General features: G+C 47.8%; 7 protein-coding genes across 7 annotated transcripts; 5 read left to right on the top strand and 2 right to left on the bottom strand.

Annotated features, from left to right (window-relative positions):
• Positions 1-86: 86 nt before the first annotated feature.
• On the bottom strand, positions 87-2,467 carry FTJAE_12533 (glycerate kinase; the record flags this gene model as incomplete). Its single annotated transcript, XM_037345589.1, has 5 exons — positions 87-139; positions 192-227; positions 274-451; positions 505-857; positions 1,336-2,467. 5 exons carry the CDS (start codon positions 2,465-2,467, stop codon positions 87-89), a joined length of 1,752 nt encoding a protein of 583 aa, XP_037200406.1.
• Positions 2,468-4,076: 1,609 nt separating this feature from the next.
• Positions 4,077-6,055, top strand: FTJAE_12532 (multidrug resistant protein; the record flags this gene model as incomplete). The annotated part of the gene is made up of 6 exons (XM_037345588.1): positions 4,077-4,391; positions 4,462-4,851; positions 4,905-5,010; positions 5,060-5,378; positions 5,433-5,562; positions 5,609-6,055. The coding sequence occupies 6 exons, from the start codon at positions 4,077-4,079 to the stop codon at positions 6,053-6,055; spliced, it is 1,707 nt and encodes a 568-aa protein (XP_037200405.1).
• A 901-nt stretch (positions 6,056-6,956) lies between these two features.
• On the top strand, positions 6,957-9,380 carry FTJAE_12531 (uncharacterized protein; the record flags this gene model as incomplete). Its single annotated transcript, XM_037345587.1, has 3 exons — positions 6,957-7,249; positions 7,308-8,303; positions 8,354-9,380. 3 exons carry the CDS (start codon positions 6,957-6,959, stop codon positions 9,378-9,380), a joined length of 2,316 nt encoding a protein of 771 aa, XP_037200404.1.
• A 2,198-nt stretch (positions 9,381-11,578) lies between these two features.
• Positions 11,579-12,535, top strand: FTJAE_12530 (uncharacterized protein; the record flags this gene model as incomplete). The annotated part of the gene is made up of 1 exon (XM_037345586.1): positions 11,579-12,535. One exon carries the CDS (start codon positions 11,579-11,581, stop codon positions 12,533-12,535), a length of 957 nt encoding a protein of 318 aa, XP_037200403.1.
• A 2,050-nt stretch (positions 12,536-14,585) lies between these two features.
• FTJAE_12529 (thioesterase-like superfamily domain protein) lies at positions 14,586-15,677 on the bottom strand (the record flags this gene model as incomplete). The annotated part of the gene is made up of 3 exons (XM_037345584.1): positions 14,586-14,861; positions 14,918-15,456; positions 15,512-15,677. 3 exons carry the CDS (start codon positions 15,675-15,677, stop codon positions 14,586-14,588), a joined length of 981 nt encoding a protein of 326 aa, XP_037200402.1.
• Positions 15,678-19,069: 3,392 nt separating this feature from the next.
• FTJAE_12528 (uncharacterized protein) lies at positions 19,070-19,589 on the top strand (the record flags this gene model as incomplete). The annotated part of the gene is made up of 2 exons (XM_037345583.1): positions 19,070-19,349; positions 19,405-19,589. 2 exons carry the CDS (start codon positions 19,070-19,072, stop codon positions 19,587-19,589), a joined length of 465 nt encoding a protein of 154 aa, XP_037200401.1.
• A 2,462-nt stretch (positions 19,590-22,051) lies between these two features.
• On the top strand, positions 22,052-22,473 carry FTJAE_12527 (choline monooxygenase; the record flags this gene model as incomplete). Its single annotated transcript, XM_037345582.1, has 1 exon — positions 22,052-22,466. A coding segment is annotated over one exon (415 nt), but the record flags the coding sequence as incomplete, so codon positions are not given.

Raw genomic sequence — 22,473 nt, 5'->3', positions numbered from 1 at the left:
CTCAGACACGAAATATACTGGCGTCTTGTTTCTAATGCGAGGCAACATGGAACCTCGACTAAAAGTGTCAGAATATAGAGCTTATACTAGAAAAACACTTTACGCCGTTTTCCCGCATTCCATTGACGTCCAGTATCACCTAAAAGCGTTAATATATCTGACTCCTAATTTAGTCTTGGAAGCTGTCTTACCCCAATTGCTAGCCGCCTGTGTAGCGGCCACAGACACTTGATGTCCGTAATCAGCTAAAACCCGTCAATATTCAAAACTCACGATTCAGTCCAAGAAGGTCCTTACCAAATCCCCCAGCGGTTTGTGCCATCCCGTTTAGACCAGCCTTTGACGCTTTAAGTTTTCCACGGAAACTAGGACTTGGAGTTGGCATTTCCCGCGACGGCTTCCCAACGAACATACTCTGTGGTAGAGGTTGTGGCCAGGGATTGGTAGGTGTCTAATTCGTGAGCTAGATATGCTATTGTAACTCTGAACTTAGATAGGACTTACCGTGGAACGAATGGAGCCATTAGAGCCAAAGTTGGAGCGCCGGCTCGCGTCACTGCCCTGGCTGGCTCTGTGCCTTGACTTTCCCTTCCGGAAGCCGTTGGACGCTCCAAAGAACGACTGATCCCAAGCTTGGGAGCCTGTATCTTGGAGTTGCCTTGTCGTTGCTTCCACCTTGATGTGGTTGAGCCTCTTGCTTTTAGAACTGAATCGTGACGGGCTGGGAGGTGGCGTCTGAAAACCCATAGCTTGGCCATACGCGAGACTATTGATCATCGCGCCGCCTCCTCCTCCTCCGCCCCTGTGCTTGCGCTTACTGCCGCCGCCGCCACAGCACATATTAGCAGATGATAGTGCTGTAAAAGATGAGTAAGATAGGTGCGTGGTTTTTTTTTTTTTTCAGAAGGCGGAGTTATAGAATTTGTTAGTAGGGAGAAAGAAAAATGAGAGATAATGACAGAAGACGCAGTTATCTATAGCCTTCTAACTCTAAGGACTTAGACTTCTCTTTTTAAACTTTTATCTAGCCTCTGTAGAAGAATCTTACATTATCTTCATTTTCTTAAGTATTATATACATCAGCTCTTAAAGATAGGTCCTTATATAGTGACGTCCTGGAGCCTGAGATAGAGGTAACCGCTACTCGTATAAACAAAACAAGTTCTCATTGGGAAAATGCACAGCTTGAGCAATAGAGTTCCGGTGCCATATCACTCCTAAGTTCAATGTAATTAAGCCAAAACATAAACAGACTCAGATAACACGTGTCTCATCAAGGGCATCCTAGCATTCGCCCAACCATAACAATTCTCATCACAGTCTCAGCGCTCTCACGGGTCAATTTCTCCGCTTCCAAAACCGCGTCATCCAAGCTCATTGGCCGCTGGATAATGCACGTGAACGCGTCGATCCCGATATCATAGTTCACCCTCGCTCCCTGTCCAATCGTACCAGCGATGGCAATCACAGGAAGTCCATGTTTCTTGGCCAGTCTGGCCACTTCTGCGGGGATCTTTCCCCTCGGCGTTTGATCGTCAATGCCCCCCTCCGCAGTAAGTACAAGATCGCAGTCGTCAAAGATACTGTGCAAGTTGATGTACTGCATAATAACCTCATATCTGGGTCGGAGTGTAGCTCCTACCAAGCGCAAGCCTGTTCCAAGACCTCCCGAGGCACCGCCACCAGGAGCAAGTCGGACGTTTTTGTCGCAGAGAATACCTGTAGCAACTTCTGCCAGATTCTCCATGGCTAGACTTAGACGAGCGGCTTGTTCTAGGGTTGATCCTTTCTGGGGACCGAAGACATTTGCTACTCCGCCTGGTCCGCAGAGCACATTATGCCAATTCACAGCGACGTCAATTTTAGCTTTCAAGACACGCTTGTCGACCCCAGTCAGGTCAATGGAACCAAGATCCAAGAGCGACACGCCACCACCAGCCAGGGGGAGGACGCGTCCTCGGGTATCGACCAGTCTTGCACCGAGAGCTTGAAGCATCCCCGCGCCACCGTCACACGTCCCAGAATCACCGCACCCAATTAGAATGCGAGTAGCTCCAGCATCAAGCGCCGCAAGGATGAGTTGCCCAACCCCAAACGTTGTTGTCTTGCCTGGATTGCGACGGTTGGGCGGGACTAAGCTCAAGCCAGCAGCAGCAGCAATTTCAAGGACCACCGTGGCTGGTTCATCGTCTTTGCGACCAAGGAGGCCAAAGAATGACGGGATTTCTTCTCCTACAGGTCCAACCACGTGTACACGGTGCATTGACCCGCCTGTGGCTGTGACAATGGCTTGGGTGAAACCTTCACCTCCATCAACCAACGGAACTTTGCGTACCGAAGCATTAGGTTCGACGGCAAGGATACCGGCTTCGATACAGTCTGCAGCCTCGTTGGGCTGAAGGCTGCCCTTGAAGCCAGACGGACAGACAAGGACTCTCATACTTGGCGTAGCGACAGTGGAGCCCATTGTCATTATGCTCGTGTGAATAGGTTTTGAAAGTGAGTACGTAAGTGGAGAGATGGCAATGAAGAGGGTTTGGTAATGTATAAACGATAGACTTGTTGTAGCGAATGGAAGCTTTCCAGCTAAAGTTTTTGATAGCGAATGTGGAGATGAAGCGGTTGGGTCTTCTGAATCGCTTCATTCTCTCCCTGGATACGGCACCGTTATATACACCGATGCTCTATTGTCTTTCGTCATGTTTCTACTCCCAATTGACCGCATTTCATTTACTGAATGGTCCCATCTTCTCACTCCGCCTCGACAAAAGAAATTGCACTAGCCAGCATCGCAGACAGGACATGCCCCAGAATAGCAACAGGTCGTCTGCCACTCTGTCTTGAAACAAATCTTAGCTCAATTCTGAAATGCGCTTGCGTCACGCGATCACCAAGCCACATGGCATAAATAGAATGCATTGATATGGTGATTTGCCTCAAAGGTCAATCAGGCGAGTCCAGATAAGGGACGCGTCATTCATCGCAGGGCTGAGGAGATCGTCACTGGGCAGCTCGCTTATGAGTTTGGCATGTCAGAGTGCGGAGGACAATGGAAGCTGTGGCAGGGATAAAATTTAAGCTTAATTCAAGGTCTCGTGGCTTGAGTGGGCAATGCCAAAGTTAAACGTCATCAAGGTTGCGTGCTAAAGGCGCCGTCATTGCTTGGTTCTTATCTAACTTCCGTGAATCATGCTTCTGCCAATCAACAAGAGACACGCCATGCACAAAAGGCTTATTTATAGAAAACCCATTAGAGCAGATCTTTGGCTGCGGAAGATTCCAGAAGCTTGTTCTCCGCTGGCGAGGTCGCACGATATGCTTTGAGGATATGGCTTGTGAGCCCCAGAGTAAATGAAAACGAAATGACAATATTACACAAACTGTCGTTAGATCCCACGCACAAATTGCACTCCAAGGCTAGGGCTCTGGAGCGGTATGGCAATTAACTCGGCATGTTGAAATATCCCGAATCTCGTGGCGTGAAGATGCGCGATATGATTTCCGCCTTCAGGTCTTGGCGATGCTGCTTAAGCAAATGAGATGGCCGCAACCCAACCAAGCTAAGTCGAAACGAAACTTCTAAGCCACCCTAATTACGACCATGGACAATCAACAGCTGAAACGGTTTTCATTCACTGTAATCACTCAATCAGCGACACGAACAATTTTGGAAAGACGCCTAGCACTACAGTGAGTGGTAGGGACAGTAGCCTCATCAGTGACGAAATCAGGCTGTGTAGTCGTGACAGCACTTACTTTCCGGCCATCAAGTCGGTAACATAATGTGGAATGGCGTGGTTTGGGCGAGCTGTTCTTCTCATTTGTGCAGGCTGAGCCTTTATCTTTGCAGATTTAGCGTTAGTTGCTAAAGATACAGCCTCTTATCCTGATCCAACGATTGCAGGATGTGAAGATATAATTGAGCATCTCAGCCCTCCTATAATAGGAATCAACAGATCAAATTGCACTCGCTTACTCATTCTCTCGTTCCGTCATCACTGTTTGTAGTCTATACAGCTCCTCCAAACGACATTCGTTTCTTTGCCATTGTCCCATTCGCTATTGTCCTACAAGCAATGAGCAAAAGCAATACTCCAGCACTCTCCAGAGCTGGCTCTCGTTCCTCTCTTTGGAGGTCCTGGAGTCCCATGCTCGAAGACTTGGCCTACTATGAAAAGTCTCGTGAGAATTATCCTTGGCTGATACGTGATCATGACCATGACATCAGCTATGACTCAAACCGTTCGAGTCGCCCGAGGCCACTGGCGTCTCTGGCGGAAGACCCGGATGTTGCGACCCAATCAGACCGATCAGCAAAATCGTCTGAAGACTTGGAGCGCCATCCTGTCCCAGAACCCCTTCTCTTGCCTCAAGATGAGGATCCGAACCTGGTAAGTTGGACTTCATCGAAACCATCAGATCCCTGCACGCTTTGGTCACCGACCGTTGACACATTTTCAGGTAATATGGGATGGTCCCGATGATCCTTCTAATCCACACAACTGGACGAAGCGCAAGAAATGGCTCTCGACAATTCTTGTATCATGTTTCACATTCATCTCCCCCGTTTCTTCAACAATGTTAGCACCAGCCTTGCCAGATCTAGCCAAAGAGTTCAAGATCTCATCTGACTTTGAGACATATCTTCTCATGTCTATCTTCCTCTTGGCTTATGCCATTGGCCCATTCTTGCTCGCTCCCCTGTCAGAGATGTTCGGGAGAGTTGTCGTTCTTCAGTCTGCCAACATGTTTTACCTCATCTTCAACACCGTATGTGGCTTCTCGAAGACCAAGGAGCAGATGCTTGTCTTTCGCTTCTTGAGCGGTCTTGGTGGCAGTGCTCCTCAGGCGGTATGATCACCAATACCTAGTCCCTTATTCTTCATTACTAATTTTGGACCCAGCTTGGCGGTGGTGTGCTGAGCGACTGCTGGAGAAAGGAGGAGCGCGGAACTGCGACTGCCATCTACAGCCTTGCCCCATTTCTGGGACCTGCTGTCGGACCCATAGGTAAGGCATCTCGAATCTTAACAACACCTTCACACTAATAACTCTCCAGCTGCTGGCTACCTCACCCAACACCTGAACTGGCGTTGGATCTTTTGGGTAGTCTCCATAGCTGATGCTGTGGTTCAGATCCTCGCGTTCCTGTTCTTGCAAGAGACTTATCCACCCAAGATCCTCAAGGTCAAGGCCACAAGGCTCCGCAAGGTCACTGGTAACAGGCTTCTCCATACCGAATTTGAGCAGAGAGATCGATCATTTGTTTCATTACTTTTGAACAACTTGAAGAGACCATTCAAGATGCTATTCACGCAGCCAGCCATCCAGATCACGGCCTTATACAGGGCGTATCTATATGGACTGATGTATCTGGTGTAAGTTCAAGCCCTCGACGCCCATCATACTAGCGCCAACTGAAGCGTCGCTAGTTTCGCATCCTTCCCCATGGTCTGGGAGCAGCAATATAACCAAGAGCCTGGTCGTGCCAGTCTTAACTATGTCTCTCTCGGCATTGGGTTTGTCATTGGGCTTCAGGTGTCCGGTCCCTTGATTGACAAGGTACTTGACCTTCTCTCCTCCTACGATATTACACTGACACTTCAAGGTTTATGCAATGCTCAAGAGTCGATACAACCACCCTGGACGGCCTGAATTTCGCGTACCCCTAATGTTTCCAACCGCACTTGTCACGCCAGCGGGTCTTGTTCTATACGGTGTCTCGGCACACCTGAAACTCCACTGGATTATCCCAAATGTCGGAACAGCAATATTTTCCGCGGGGCTCATTCTGTCATTCCAATGTGCTCAGACGTACATCATTGACTCTTATGAGCGATATGCCGCCAGTGCGACTGGGGCAGCAGCTTTTGTCCGCACCATGGCTGGCTTTAGCTTTCCTCTGTTTGCGCCTTCTATGTATCAACGTCTTGGGATTGCCTGGGGAAATGGCCTTCTCGCGGGTACAGCCATGTTAATCTGTCTTGTGGCGCCAATGGTGCTTTGGCGATATGGAGAGTGGATTCGAAGAAAAAGTCCTTACTGCGCAGGATAGAGTCCCCAAGTCTTTGCTTTGAATTTCATTGAAACGTTTAGTCGACGCAACTTTTAAGAATTACCTATTAATGCCGTTTCGCCTCCCGGCTCCGAGGCTGCTTCACTAGTCGAGTCAGAACAAGGAAGTGTATCTGCCAAAAGCCTAGCATCATTCGTATAATGTACCGAATAATACACTTAATACGTGAAAAGGGCTTGCTTTGGCTGTGGAGGTGGGGCTGCGTCATACTCTCAAGTCAACATGGCCGAAATTCCTTCCGCCCTATGAGGTATGAGCTGAGGTGATTAATGGTAACATTGTAGGGCTTGTTCCTGACTGTCGAATGTTCGAAGGAGGCCCGAGAGATTGGTCAGCTAAAATGCCGTTTTTCCGTTATTACGGCGCTTGACTCAAGACGAATCGACGGTTTCATGGGCTAAGACATTGCAGTGGCTGTTAGCAGTTTAAACCGGCAACCAATACAACCGTAAGTTCAACGGTAATAGGAATGCAGTTAAAGTATTGTCCCTGACATATTCCAGATTCCACTAAAATGTGGCTGAAAAGAGGGGTTTTATTAGATTCCAGCGCTGCAAGGGGCATAGCTTCTCGCTAAAAACAATACTACAGAATTAGACCAAGAAGTTTAGGCATTCTTGTCATCATCTCCATAGGGAGATAAGAACACGAGAACAATAAATGTCTCATACTACCCCATGCCGAACAACCGTTACCGTAGGTGAAGTTTGCGTTGGAATGTAACTGCTCTGCACGCATGCGAGACATGCACGTTGTCACTTATTTACTTGATCGGAAAGCTTGGTGTATATAGTCCATTCCCATCCCATGTCCGCACAGCCGCTAATTGATCTTCACATTCGTTTCCCGTCGCTCATTCAATTAATTGTCAATTTTCACTATGCGCCTGTCGTCTGCCCTCCTCCTAGTCAGCGCCTCTAGTGCGTTTGGCCAATTCACCCAGTTTACCAGGTTTACAAACACGAGCACCTCTGCTGTCGAGACCTCAACCTCTCCCACTGATCTCGAGACTTCCTCTGTCCCGCCTACCACGAGCATAGAGACCACTTCCACCAGTGTCGAGAGCACCGCTTCATCCTCAACGCCAGCCTTTGCACCAATTGTACTCAATCTCAAAGACGCCATATTGGGCCCGGGTGCTTCATTCTACCCACCACCAGATGGCGATACGATGTAAAGATCACCCACAAATTATCAAAACCGCAGTAGCTCTAATATGCCACGCGTCTAGTCTCATGTCTCCTGTGTCCACTGACTCTACCCTCAAGCGTCGCGCTGGTCCTGTTCCTTTTCCGGTTATCGCCCCCTTGAATCTTCCCAATAATGCAGTTACCTCCTTTAAACAACAAATCTCTTCAGCTCTAGCGTCTGCTTCGACCTTCAGCACGTACAGGATCCCGCTAAATGTCACGTGCGGTCCTCCTCCTAACGCAGTCCCTTGCCCCAGCGCATCCAGGAAGCGGGCTGAAAGTAGCCCTTGTGCTTTCCAAGTCATCGCCAATGGTGAGGTTATCCAGATTCAACCTATTCCCGAAAGCTTTGGTGGCAGTATTGAAATATCTACCAACCCTTTCGTTCTGCAACTAGAGAATGAATTGAAACTACAACAAGCTTGCGGCGATGTAATCGTCCCGGTAATCATTGAAGCGGTGACGCTCAAGGATGCTCAGGGTGCAACTCCAACTTCTATCTCTGTACCCAGTATTGGTGTTCCTACTGGCAGTGAGACTGGTTCTTCTACCGAGACCAACAGCGCAGAGTTTACTACCAACTCCGAAGGCGAGACCATCTTGCCTACTGGGACTGCTACTGAAACCAACAGTCAAGGGTTCACGACCAACTCTAACGGTGAAACTATCTTTCCTACTGGAACTGATATCGCTACAAACTCGGAAGGGGCCACTACTAACTCAGACGGTGAGACGGTCTTCCCAACTGAGACTGTTACTGGTGTCAACACCAACTCTGAGGGTGCCACAACCAACTCGGAGGGTGAGACTCTCTTCCCTACTGGCACTTCTACTGGTACAGTTTCTTCTGCCTCTTCAACTTCTACTTCGATTGCTGCCGGTTTTCCTGGTGATGTCGGCGGTTTCAGTCTGTTCGGATGCGCAGGATCTACCGCTGGATTCCCTACCTATACCCTTGCCGAGTCGAGCTCGTCGATGGATCTCAATGTATGTGCTGGCCTTTGCAAAGGACGTGCTCATTTTGGCGTCCATGATACGTAAGTCTTATCCTCATATTTTAAAAAGGCTTTACTTAATGATTATCTAGTGCTTGCTACTGCGGTGACGTTTATGACTTTGACAGTACTGTCTTTTACAACTTGGACCAATGCGATATTGAATGTCCGGGAGATAAGACTCAATTCTGTGGAGGTGAAGTCCCGAACAAGCTTCGAGCCCGCCAGGCCGTCGCTAGCAACATCCTCCTCACGCTTTACGCTAGAGCCGAGGCTGTTGTCTCTCTTACTGAGTCTGTCACCCAAACGGTAACAAACCAGGAGACCATTGTTACCACTTTCACCACTGTCGTTAGTGGTGAAAGCATAGCCACCGAGGTCGTCACAGCCACTCTGGTATGCGTTGATGGGCAATGCCATTCAAGCAGCTCGAACAACGTTGCCGTCTACATCTTCATCGAGGTAAATGGCAGCGATTGCGACGGTCAATGGGTTTATATCTCTGAGCCCTGCCCTGGCGGTCAACAGTACGTCCCCTATTCCTGCTCAGACGGCAAATGCGCTGGCATCAAGGTTTACAAGCCTCAACCATGCCCGGATTGGTATAACTACAAGTCTTATTATGCTCCATCCGATTGTAGCAAATGTGCACAAGGAAAGATAAGCTATCAACCTTGGGAGAAGTCATGGGGTACGCCTGATAACTGCAATGGCCAAGTCCCCATCTGCAACACATTGGAATGTCCTTCTCAACAGGGCGTTGTGAGACCTCATCACGGTATCAGCTGGAACTCCACTATTCCTCATGGAGGCTCCGGAGGAGTCTATAATCCCAGCCCGAATGGCGGTTCTAGTGGAGGGTCAAGCTCGGGCTCGAATGGGGGTTCAAGCGGGGGTTCCAGTGGAGGTAGCGGTGGTAGTTCGAGCGGAGGTTCCAGTGGAGGCAACGGTGGTAGTTCGAACGGAGGCTCAAGCTCTGGTTCTCAAGGAGACACAGAGGGTTCCGGCTCCTCAGGTTCTGAAGGCTCTTCCTCCAGCACTGTCCCTGTTGTTAGTGGTGCTATCAAGCAGATCTCTAGTGTATTTTCTCTTCTCGTTGGACTTTTAGCCCTTCTCTAAGTCTTGGGACTTTCTAATTTATTACTTTTTATTCCTGCCCCGACTCTCAAATGCCTGATAACAAGAACCTTTTACTTCTGAGCTATTGGCAAGCTGAGCAGCAGTGATATCTTTGTCCAACTCATGATTTACTCAGGAAGCCGGTGTACGCCAGATACCAAAAGCCATCAAAATTCTATAACGTAGCGCAATCGAGGCCTTTTAGAGCATCTGCTAGCTGCATGGACTGCTCGAGACGACATCGCAACTCTGCTAAAATTACCACATTGGACCTAGTTCAAGCCTCCCCATTCCTGTGACAACAGACTATTGGATGTGTCAGGCCATTTGCCAGTACTTAGCGACTGGCTAAGGTGGTATAGCTCCATTTTCAAAGCCCATAGCAGAACCAGGCCCGAATGACAATTGAACTATTGAAGAGGGCTTACATGTTGACAGCTGAAACACAAGAAGCTATGAAGGCAAAGAGTCTGAGCGTAAGCGTGAGCGTGTATACCTCAAGATCTGCCAGTCACGCAATCTTGAACCAAGTTATCTTGCAATATACTCGATACTTTTGAACTTTCTGCTAAGTGAAAATGGTTTCGTTGAGGAAAACGCTGGCGCTGGTGTTTATCAGTGCAGCAAGCGCATTACCCACTATCACTGAGAGGTACAATGGTAACTCAAATGGGGGGCTCTCGGACCTAACGGTTAAGAGAAACTCTGTTGACCTAGAAGCCGGCGTGTAAAACTAGCAACACATCTTACTTCCGCTATTCTTAACTAAGCTTTCTCTAGTCTGTAAAGCCAGCGATCCGGATAACCAAGCGTTCCAGAAAAATAAGGCCAATGGGTCCGCTTTCTGCTCTACCTATATCCAAAGCACCGTCACTTCCACTGTAAGTTCCACTGTAACTCCAGTCAGCACCAAAACTGTCTTCGTGACGAAGAATATCAAGACCACTACGAACCTACTCAGTACAGTCAGAACCACAGTAACTCATTTGATCTTATCTACCAAAATTGGCACTGTGTCGCCTGTTGTAACAAGGACAAGTACCGCTTTCATTACTATGGATGACAGCGACAAGCACAGTCACGAGCACGGACACCCCAAGCGATACATATACCCTGCAGAGGGTCGGAACGATCACGCAGCAGGTGGCTCGGACTACCACTCAAGCGGCTGTTACGACTGTCACCACAGTTGCTAGCACTAGCCGCTTGTGAAATCCAATTATTCTTCTCGACCCAGTCGTGGGCTAGATGTATTATTTGCAGTTGAGACTTGTGGCTGAGAGCTTAAATTAGCAGACTGACTTGGAACTTACTTCTCGGCCAAGCTATTCTAGGCCCATCAATCAAGGATCCCACTCGCTCAGGAGCACATAGGTAGCTTGAATGTAGTATATCTGGTGAATAAATGTCATTTTTCTGATGAGAAAAAGAATATTATATTAAAGGAGAGAACTCATCGATAAATGCGTTTTCATTGACTGGCGCGGCAAGGGAGGGAGCCGTTACAAGGGGTTATTTAATAAGCTTAGGAATGTCAATAAATTAACAAGGGAGTGAAATACATATGCATTGTGGGGAACAGGTTATATTATACTTTGATCTAAAAGTTGAATTAAGGCCTTTAGAGTAAAGAAATATATATCCAATATAATCCTCTCTTGTAGGTGCCATTTAGCCCTTGACAGACCAAGACATAGAGAGATTGCAATAAACTGTGGAATTCTGCAGAAAGCCACGAAAGGACAACACTGAAAGCTTCAACCTCGCCTAGGGGCAGTTCTTCATAGGAGGCGTCCCATTCTTTTATGATGGCCAAGACTTCACAGAGCTTAGAGCTAGGCCAGTACCCCCAGTAGGCGCAGTTACGAGAATATTTGTAACTTCTGGCCGATTGCTCGAGATTAGAAATCCGGATATCCCTGATGGTGCGGGCTTCTGCCTTGCACCTGATGGGACGGTGTACGTAACTTTTACCAGTGGGCCAGCTGGTTGTGTGCCTATTGTTCTCGAGGTCTATGACGGTGAGCTAAGTTAGTTTTGGCAAGCACAATTACCGGGTTATTAACTTGAAATTAGAGAGGCAATGCCAGAATGGTAGACTTGTTGGCCTTGACACCACTACGAGCGCTACTGAGACTATAACCTCAACGATTGAAGCCATCAATTCCGGAAACTCTACCAATGATAAAGGTTCTACGATGATGGCGATTACAACAAGAACAACAACAAAGGATACATCACTTGTGGAGTCTAGTTACGAAAGTGCTAGAGAGTCGAGCAGTATCTCTCGGGACCAATCTGTAGCTCCAGTTTCTGAAACGACTACCTCGGCCAAGGCATCTACCGCAGCAGAGTCAAGCGCCACTACCTCATTCAGTTTAACAACTGGCAGTACTACCTCGGATGCCTCTACAGAATTTACTATTTCATCGCCAGTTCCTCGTGAATCGAGCACCAAGGGAGTGTCTCTAACCACTGCCCCGACTTTGACGACAGAAGTAGACACATCTATTGGGACAGCAGAGTCGACTTTGATTGAAGCAGCTTCATCAGAGACAAGTGAGGCTGATACAACTCGGTCTGAGGATAGTACTTCAAGTGTTGAACCTGAGACTTCTACTATAGAGGGAACGACTGCCGTCTCTAACAGCGAAGCTACGACTGATCAGACGGAAATGATTATAGAATCCACTACTTCAGAAACTTCAACTACAGAATTTACCACTTTGGAGGCTTCTACTTCAGATTCCAGCACTCTAGAGACTTCTGCCTTACAATCTACCAGTTCTCAGTCTACCAGTTTAGAGTCTACGACCAATTTACCAAGCACCACAGCAGCACAATCAACATCCAACAGTCCCACAGACACAACTCTCAGCGCAGCACCAACAAGCACGGATGAGTGCACAGCCCTCAGCGATCCCTACACAGCCAGCAACGGCGATCGCTTCGACCTGAGCTGTAGCTCTAACCTAGCGTTCTTCAACGGCGGTGGTGTTGAACAAGCAGACCTGGTAGATTGCTTGGAAGACTGCTCCACTGATCCAAGCTGCGAGGGTGTGCAGTACACCAAGGCTAACCAGAACTGTGTTTTTCTTTCACAGAAAGTCGGAACCGTACCTAACAATGCATATGATGTTGCTTTTCGGGCTTGAATAAAGTAAATACTTTGGGATCAGAGTTCATTTGTCACAAAAGGTCTGTGCATTAGTTCGAGAAGTCGATAATAGCGTCCGCGGCTGTATTGCTGCCACTCGGTGCTTGCTAGTTCCGGTACGTCGTGGAATCTGAAGGCTTTTGGAAGTAGTTGTCGAAATGTCTCAACTTGATCCTCGAACTAGACCACGATTGGCGTGAAGCCTTCGATCCTTTGGCCCTGGTGATTGCGGATCTTAGAATCGATGTACTTGGTGACTATTTCCGCAACTTGATCTGTAATGCGCCGAAGAGCTATTTCGGACAACAAGAAGAACCAATTAACTTCTCCATACGAAGCCCACTCGTTGGAATCATCCCTTGCTACGTGTTGTGGCGGAGGATAAGAGTCTTGAGATGGAGGGTCTCTTAGAGCGGGCACCCCGAGGGGCATTTCTGCAAGTATTTCACTGGTTTTGTCAGTTTGCACAAGGCTTTTAACCAATATTGAACCCTTTCTGACTGAGAACATATCCAAAACAGGCTCGAGATCAGTTGTGAAGTGCCTCCCACCAAATACTCGCTGCTGTAGTATCATGAGTGATTGGTCCAGTAGGCCACAGGAATGAAAGACGACAAACTTGGTAGAAAGGAGGATCTGGAGCGATGACCCTGCTGCATGGAACATTCTCAAAGCCTGCACAAGACTGATCAGATACATATGATAGATGCTAGATCGATGACAAGTCTTGGTTATCGTCGTATCACGTACTTGACAATTGACCTGACTCACCCAGCAAGACACAAACATTGAATGGAAAGTGTATCAACCCTTGAAGTAGCAGCACCTATTCTCTCCTCGGAGGCAGCAAAGTAGAAATTCCCTAGCTTATGGTGTCTCCAAGGAGCTTCCCAGGCTTTGGCCCATATTGAGTGGATTGAACTCATCCGCTACGGCCCCCAGGGCACATACTAACAACACCAATTCAGTCTCTAGATTGAACCGGGGTCCATTTTCATAATACTGGTGACAGTACTCTTCAACTTCCTGGCGGGTGAGTATGGGGTTCTTGATGTTTACTCTTTGGAAGAAGGAGTCAACAAGCGGTTGTATATCTAACCTGTCTGTCGAGATATTGGCCTAACCAGTCCCAGACGTTAGAGACAAATAGGCTTCTGGGTAATCAGTCTGACGTACAGCATCGCCAAGATAAGTAAGGATCTGTTGACTGTTTGGATTCAAGAATTTGAAACGCGGAAGAGAGTAAAGAAGGTTGTCGAATATAAGCCATTGCAGCAGTCTATCATCAGTGCTAGCTCCTTGACTCGCCTCCAAATTGAGACTTGGCATGATGCGTTCAGTGTCCGTCTCCAGGCCATTTTGGAGAGAATGCAAATTGACAGATGAATTTTGTTGCTCTTGGTGGCCGGAGACTGCTGCTGCAGCGGGGGTATCGAAGGACGTGGAAGGTTGGATACCTCTGACTAAGCCCTCAATCAAGGATAGTTGTTCGAGAATTTGCAGCGATGCGGGATCAAATGATGAAGCATCTCGCTTTGTATACTGGCATCGGGCTCCAATTCTTTCACTGGAAGAACAAACTGGCCGCAAGTTATCTCTCAGAGAAATGTAAGTAAAAGGATCAACCATGTCGCCAATGTGACAAGCCTGCTACCAAAGCTTGGGGTTGAGGAGGCTGCACCATTTGTGCTTTCGGTCACGACATGTCAAGCACGCTGCGACGGCTCGTTGCCGGGGATATCCCGTCTTCAATATGTTGCGTCGAGTTCCTCTATCCATAGGATAACAAAGGTGAGATGTTGAACGTGCGAAGAGTCAAATAACCATCTGATCGAGCTACTGAGTGGTTTTCCCCCGCAATCTCTGCAAACACCAATTAGATGCAAGCCTGTACTCAATGCAAACACTAAGGGCCTGGAGCGTATTTGCTATGCCTTACATCTAGTGCTATCAGAATGTTTAAGTGATTTAATGTCAAGTATTTATTAGCTTTATATATGTTTCTGGTCATATCAATTACTACCTAGCCTCTTTTTGCAACATAGTGTCTAAAGCTTCACTACATTTTGAGAACTAGGCTTTCCAAGAGGTATAACAGAACAAATCTGGACGCAAGAAGCAAGTAATTTCCCGTCTTCATTGAGGATCTCGATGTTCATATCAAACCGACTACCGTGTAATCTCTTCATTGTGGTTCGGGTCAGAAGCCAGTCCTGCGGAGTAACCTCAGATCGGAACATGATGTTGAGAGCGGTTGTGGGCATACCCCAACTGCTGGCCGCTTCCATCCCATTCTCGGTGTAGTTGAGGAAGATTGGGGGAACCTGCAGTGTAAAATATGTTAGCTTCGGTGACAACACAATGAACATGTAGTGGTTACCAAGTCCGCCAATACTGGCAAGTGCTCCAATCCAAATTTATTCTCATTGTCCAGTTTCACCCATTGATATCTGGTATTCTGGCCTCCGAACTCTTTATTCCACAGCGGCGCGTTCTCGCCACTGGGTGTCCACATCCTTACCGTTGACGCGGGGGGATTCATGAAGTAGTAGCTTGCATCTGACCATCGAGTACAATCCTTTATTCGATCTGGTAATGGCCAGACTGACGGTTGTATGTTGGTAACGTGACCTTCGTCTTTCAGCATACCGAGCCTTACTATGGCAATTGTGCAGACCTTATCTTCTTGGGCTTCCAACGATATAAGCCTGGCTTCAATTGTTGAAGTGCGTTTACCTATGCTCAACGTTTCGAGACCAATCTCGAATCGACCCTGAGGTAACGGTTCAAGGTACTCAACCGACATGTTGAGAGGCTCCATGTTCCCTAGGCTCCCGTGTTGGTCACGATGGTATTGCTGCGCTGTCATCATAAGAACTGTGGCACAATACCCACCATGGGCTGCCAGTCGCCGGCCACCTACAATGCTATGATTAATACGATATTGTTGATTCATGTATGGTGAATGACGCACCGTTTCCGCACCAGTCCGGTGGGACGCTACCGCTATATCTCTTTCCATCGGAGTCTGCAACTGGGCTCGTTTTGATCGCCTCAGGCAATGGGATCCGGGGGAACTTATAAGGCCTCCATGTCGGAGTAACGTCTGCGTGAGAATTGGGCAGATGTGAGTTTGACATGACTGCAGCGTTGGAGGGTTGAGCGACCGGAAAGAATTATGCTATTGGAAGAAGATCAGGTATTGGTCTTCCTCTTGCGCAATAGCCTGCTACGCGAAATAGCATAGAGCATGAGCCAAAGGCTTAACTTATAGCGTTGTGCGGTATTTACATAAATCGTCTCGGCGACAGTAGTTAAACCTCGGCAGCAGATATGTGTTAAGTGTTCCGACTGTTCCGTCGGCTCTTAGTAGAGGGCACTTAGCATTAACTCAAATGATGCGAAATGCAACTCTATGATAACACAGTGCTCAGTGAATAGAGTTGGTGATTACTGAGATTTTGATTTGTGTTTAGTAATCATGGTCTGTCTATGGAGTAGCGTTATTCTTGTTATAAATTAAGCCGGCCTACCGGCGTGCTTGTCATTGCTGTTTTAATTCCGGGGAAGTATCCCCACCTGCTAAGGCTGAGATCATTGCACCAGATGCTGGGGGTTTTTTTCAGTAGTAATGTTTCTATTTAAAACCTTGCTTATGACAAGAGTAGTGACCAAAGTCGGCTGCTCAATATCTGGCGACAGTATTAGCGCAGGGGGATGTCAATAGAGGCATTAAAGGTAAGGGCGAGGAGACCAGCATATAATTTGGACGCACGGCGGACATGAGAATATTGTTAACGGGGCTTTGCTTTGTTAGAGAATAAAGAATACGTTATTACCGGAACGGCAGAGAAGGCTAATGGCATCGTAGGATATTGCAGGATGCTTCGTCTTTGACAGTAATGACAGCTTTAGTAAAGCTTCTTCGACCTCAATAAAGTTATATAACTGACCGAAGTCAAGATACGCAAAGGAAGATATGAAGAGAAAAGAAGTAGACTGTGCCAGTGATATATGATTTCACTCCAAATTGGCTATGATGTGTAGGGCTTTATGCATGCACCGCAATTCATGCCTACTCTCGTAGCATCATCTTGGTCGATATTGGCCACCCTGCTACAGCCGCCTTATCGACCAAAGGTTATTCCACTCATTCCCATATCGTTGTTAAATTACCTCACCGCAGAAGGTGAATGTTGGGCCATCTCATGGCAGCCTTCAGATGGACATAATCTACCAGGTCGCCAATTCGCATATAAGGATTCAAGTCTCGCAAGCCTTGATAGACATATCCGGCGCAAATAAAGACCAATTGTTGGGAAATGCTGAGCAATTCAACAGGATTGCTTCGAAGGGCTTTGACCGAGAGTCAAACGGTTTTGACCCATGCAATCAAGCCTTTAGCATTTGCGAGCGACAGTCAAGTACCAAGCAGGGCACCGTTGAGTAAGAGTCTTTCTACACGGTAGAGATATACCTCAGCGATCCTGGGATCATTCATGAACGCGCGAAGATTCTGAGGAAACAAGGTTGGTGAACATATCGAGGGTTTGCATGCGACTGGTAAGCCAGTGGTTTTGGAGACATGTGTCCTGGATATCGCGGGGTAGCCATTGGACCTGGGATGACTTCCAGCTATCTCGCAGCCTTAGACATGACCCGTTGGATGTTTTTCGCGTCAAGGTCGATGACTCCCTGCTCCTCAAAATTAGCGCGCGTTTATCTGAGTATATCGCACTGGAGATATTTAAATCGAATGTAATGGGCAGCAGCGAAAATGCTCAATGGTATCAGAGGTCACTAACTTCTCTGCTCCATCGCCAGTGGATGGATAGTAGCCAGATCCCTGATGCAACTCGGCTTTGTTTAAAACTTGTTGCATTGACTTTAAGCTTAACGCGCGCTCGTCTAGATAATGTCGCGTCTCACAAACTGGACGAGTTTGATTGGTGGCATTCAGTACAGTAATTTTAAAAGATCGGCACAATTTAGTTTTAGTCAGCAGGCGAGTCATCGCTGCCGTCAATTGAAATGCGAATACAGAATTACAGACAATCCCAAGGCATTCCCCAGCGCAAATGCGATACCAATTAGTGATGAGGCTATTAACGCAGTAAGCTGATTATGCATGCACTTAAAGATCCTCAGCCACGCAGGAATTACCCATAGAGGTGCTCACTGGCTAAAAATGGCACTAAAAGTTAGTGGTGTGATGTAACGATGCATCCATGAGGCTATACACGGGATCAATTGTTGAGCTCGGAAGTCGGTCAATCACCTTCTTTTCTCCCAATTCTAGAACGAGCAGGTTACCCTAACGGTGAGAGTCAATTGCAATACGAGCTACAGATACAACACGAGCCATGGACTCAATACCACGCTACAGGCTAAAAGAGCGTCATGGTCACGTTGAACTTGTGTGAAAAATACCCTATAGTAGCACCTCGTGCGCGAGACTCCGAGCACTGATGGTTCCACCCTCGGCTCTAAATTACGGCAAGTTTTTGTTTTTGTCAGTGTCTGCCGGGCCCGACGGTGTCTCAGTCTCAGAGCCCAGCCTCCCCCGCCTCGGCATCCACGAATGACGTCCAGACCCGCTCGAGCTGCTACATTTTTTCAAGATTTGGTAGTCCCGTAATGGCTTGACTCGGCACGGCATATGTTGAGCTTTCTGGTCTGTGTCTCGTATGGTTCCTTCTGGAAATGAGTTCATGATAGTATTGGAGAAAGTGCATGAACGGACAGTCCGTGTTTTTACAGCGCTGGCACGTTTTGGCGGTCAGTCTCACTCATACTGACAATGCGGTGAGACTGTCTGTTTCTTAGACCTGTTCATTAGAGATGCACAATGTCGTCACTGTCCTCTCTGTACATGCACTACACGGCTGAGGCTGGGCTTAATTCACCGATCGACCAAATCACAGAGTCAGGAACAAATGACATACCCGTCCTTGTGAATCATGCTGTGACCATTACGTCGAAATGTCCGATCACCTCTCAACAAAGAAGCATAATCCCAATCCAGCACTAGCGGGGCGGACGATGCACGGGTAGGGCCATGATCATCCCCCCTGGCTCATCTAATAATAACCCACTCGCCCTGTGAATACGAGCTAAGCATAATTCTTAATGCAAAAAAACCATGCGATAATAACATGACGCACAGAGCAGTCGGATGTTTCGGCATGCGAGTCCATTGCACTGCTGGGCTGGATTTTCCTTGCATTTGCATTTGCTGATCTCGACAACCCCGCAGAAAATATCACGAGGCCAGAGTTTCTCCGGACAAGACGATGGATCATACTTCGTATAGGTGATATTAGGGCGCAGCTAGTGCACAGAACTTCGTATCCTATTCGAGAAGCCCAGAGGTCAGATCCCAATTCTCACATAATATAAAGGCATATATTTACCCAGCTCCAATTCACTTCAATCATCTCATCTCATCTCATCATTCACTCTCAGTCTTCTACATCATCACGACCCCTCACATCTTAAACCTTCTCACACCACCCAACTCTAAACCGTCACCATGAAGTTCGCTGCTTTCACCGCCCTCGCCGCCGTCTTCGGCTCTGCTGCTGCTGCCAACAAGGCCAATGTCATCAACGACTGCACCAACACCATCTACGTCCAGTCTTTCCCCTACGGCGGCGGCGCTCCCGGTCCCTTGACCACTGTCAAGCCCGGCCAGCGATTCTCTGAGGATCTCCGTGCCTCCGGTTCTACCATCAAGATCGCCACCACCCGAACTCTCACCAAGCCTCTCTTCTTCGGCTACTCTTCCGAGTCTCAGCCCAACAACGTTTACTGTATGTTTTCCCCTGCTGCCTTGCTTAAATGACCCTTACTAACATTCCTCTTCAGACGAGTTCAGCACTGAGTACGGCAACCCCTTCGCTGACAAGCACAACATCTTGAGCCCTGGTGAGGGTTGCGAGAAGTTCGACTGCAAGGCCAACGATGCCAAGTGCTACAGCACCCCCAGCATGAAGAAGGTCTACGGCTGCCCCAGCCCCGTCAACCTGTACGCCAAGGTCTGCGCCAAGTAAATTGGTAGCCTTGCCCTTAGCCTTGCTTCCAGTGGCATATAATATGACCAGATCAACGGCTGACGTCCTGGTCTCATGGATCAATTCACTGGGTTAATACTTCTTCGTTACATACATTATTAAGCGGCTTTGGAGTCCTTTAGATAGAGTACTTCCCTTGAAGCGGAAGACCAATACATATTATTATCTTCAATCAATCTTGCGTTTGCTTGTCCTTTCCATCGCTGTTCATTGCTACGTAGCCATGCTGTACCAGTAATACTTACTCGACTGATTAGTAGTTAGTCATACATAAGATGACAGCCGCATCTCATCTTTGCAGAGTGACAGATGGCATGAGTGAAACTGATGACTACCTCTAGCCTTGTGACGCCGGATTGCGTGCGCTTCCAAGCTCATTATACCATGATCATCTGAGCAGTTTGACTTAGCTGGAAATCCTCACTCTTTTGGATTTGGCAAAGTGACAATTTCGTTTGTTGCATCTGGGGCGCCCGACGTATATCTTGCGAGGTTCTGAGAAGTGTCCGATTAGAAGACAGGGAAGAAGGTCACGACGAGAAAATAAAAAGTTCTGCGGTTGAAAGAACGGCTTTAAGCTGTGATCTCCAGGATTGAGTATATGCCAAGTTAATACTGAGAGCCCCCCCGTTCCTAACCATACTGGCTGCAACTTACTCCATAGAACATTTCATAAGATGCTTACTACAATTAGAAATCCTGGGCCAGTGTCTAGCGGGATTGAAAATTCCTCTAGATAGACATAACGATAGAGAGGTCTTTACATCGATCACAGTGATGAGCAGCTGTTGAGCATCGCTATTTGACAGGAAATTATTCAAGTATGGTCCGAGAGTGGGGACTGGGTGTAAGACCTATAGTTTAAGACGAGTATGGCAAATTTCAGCTAGGTTATTGTCCTATCAGGGCTGTAGCTCCATGTAACCAAGACCTTGATGCAATCGTGACATGATCGGGATTGAGTAACATTCGGCCTTCTATGACGTTTGATGTCATGATTATCAAGTAATGACAACGACAAGAACGATAAGCAGCACATGAGCATATTGGTCTGAGCTTACAGCTTTTTCGAAAATATACACTTTTATTAGCTAGCATGGTCTCAGTCTGTTGGCTTGATGTCTCGTTGAGACGTCAGAAGCTTTAAGTATCAACCAATCAACTGGCTAGCATGGCATTGTCAATCCCAGCGCCTGCAAGCATCAATTATGCTTTACATGAAAGCTGTAGATAATCCGCCCCCTGTGATGAGAAGAAAGCTACAGATCAATTGGTCTTGACTGGTTCACAGTTACAAACAATCTCTCATGCCCATGCACATAATTGACAGCAGATGAGGCCTTCGTCCATTATCTCATCAGGTCCGACGCAATGATGGAGCAAGATGAGACATTGGAGCTGAGTTCCGTAGCTGAAAGCTTATCGCGGCACACATTGGGTATTTATACTATTGCCGAGATTGGACTGGCCGATCTCGGGACCTTATCGCGCGAAAGAGTAACCGTATCAGCAGTCCATGGATGCTGTTGATGGGAAGCAGACCGACGGCAGATCCTCCATGCATTACCCCTCAACACCAAAAAACTTACTCCCGTGTAGACGAAGCCGCATTTGGGAAGCTGCAACGGTGTTGTCAAGTATTGGGCCGTCGTGAAAGTCAGCTGGTGCCCTCTGAGCTGCCAATCGTCGGCAAGCTACCATTTAATGGCATAGCGGCGGGTGATACTCCGGGAAGCGATGCATATTTATGTAACATTAATATTCTAGAAAAGGTCCAGAACACCAAAACACCACGTTTCGTTATCTAGAAGCAAATAAAATGCCGTGCCACGTACACGCGCTGTTGGTTGAAACCAGAGATAGCAGCCCAAAAACACCCCGCAACCGGCTGCGATTTACCGATGCCGAACAAGGTTGCGTCACCCGATACGGACCGGGCACGGACACGAAAGTCCGGTATCTCTGAGCGAAATGCGGAGGTCAAAAGATGCGGGGTGCGATAACCTAGAACGCGATAGGAAATTGTAATACAAGTACCGCGGATGGCTTCAACCAGCTGATGCGTTGCTGCGACATTGCATCGATACAAGAGGGGAATGTGACCCGGGGTTGACGGCGTAGAACCGTTCAAGCGCGGAAGCAAACTCCTTGGTCCACTTGATCTGCGCCCAATCCCGTCAATGACATTTGTCGCTGGCACTAGAGAACTAGTCCTTATCACCGATCACATGACCGGTTGCTTAGCGGGATGCCCGTTTATCTTGCAATCATTCTATCGTTGTTCGGGCGAAAGTGGCGTCGACCATGGGAACAGAATGGTCGGCCGGGTCTAGATCAGTGACATACGTAGTAAATATATAGATTGGCATGCTCCCCTCCTCAGCAGTTGATCGGTAAACATCCATCTACTCCAAGGTACTCTGACCTAACCAGCCAGCAACATGTTGACTCTCGGCACACTCATCTTCTTCGCCATAGCAGCTGCCATCGCCCTCGTCGTGAAGACACTATCTAGACCGCAAAAGGAAAACCTTATCTCAAGAGCCATCCCCGCTGCTGCACCCCTCACTCAACCCCTCCCCTCAACATGGTACAAGTCAGACGACATCTACGAACTTGAGCGAAGAGCCATCTTCTCCAAGAAATGGATCCTGCTCACTCACAAGATGCGCTTCGACCAGACCGGCGCCTGGGTCCGATACGCTGAAGCTGGCTTTGACTTCTTCCTCATTCGAAATGCAGAGGGTACCATCAGGGGCTTTCATAACATCTGTCGTCACCGTGCTTTTCCCGTCGTTGTCAAGGATAATGGCCAGAACAACGTCTTGTCCTGCAAGTATCACGGTTGGTCTTACGGTATGAA

The sequence above is a fragment of the Fusarium tjaetaba genome (genome assembly GCF_013396195.1).
Source record: "Fusarium tjaetaba strain NRRL 66243 chromosome Unknown NRRL66243_c0000344, whole genome shotgun sequence".
Lineage (NCBI taxonomy): Eukaryota > Fungi > Ascomycota > Sordariomycetes > Hypocreales > Nectriaceae > Fusarium > Fusarium tjaetaba.
This window is presented reverse-complemented; position numbering and strand designations above follow the sequence as displayed.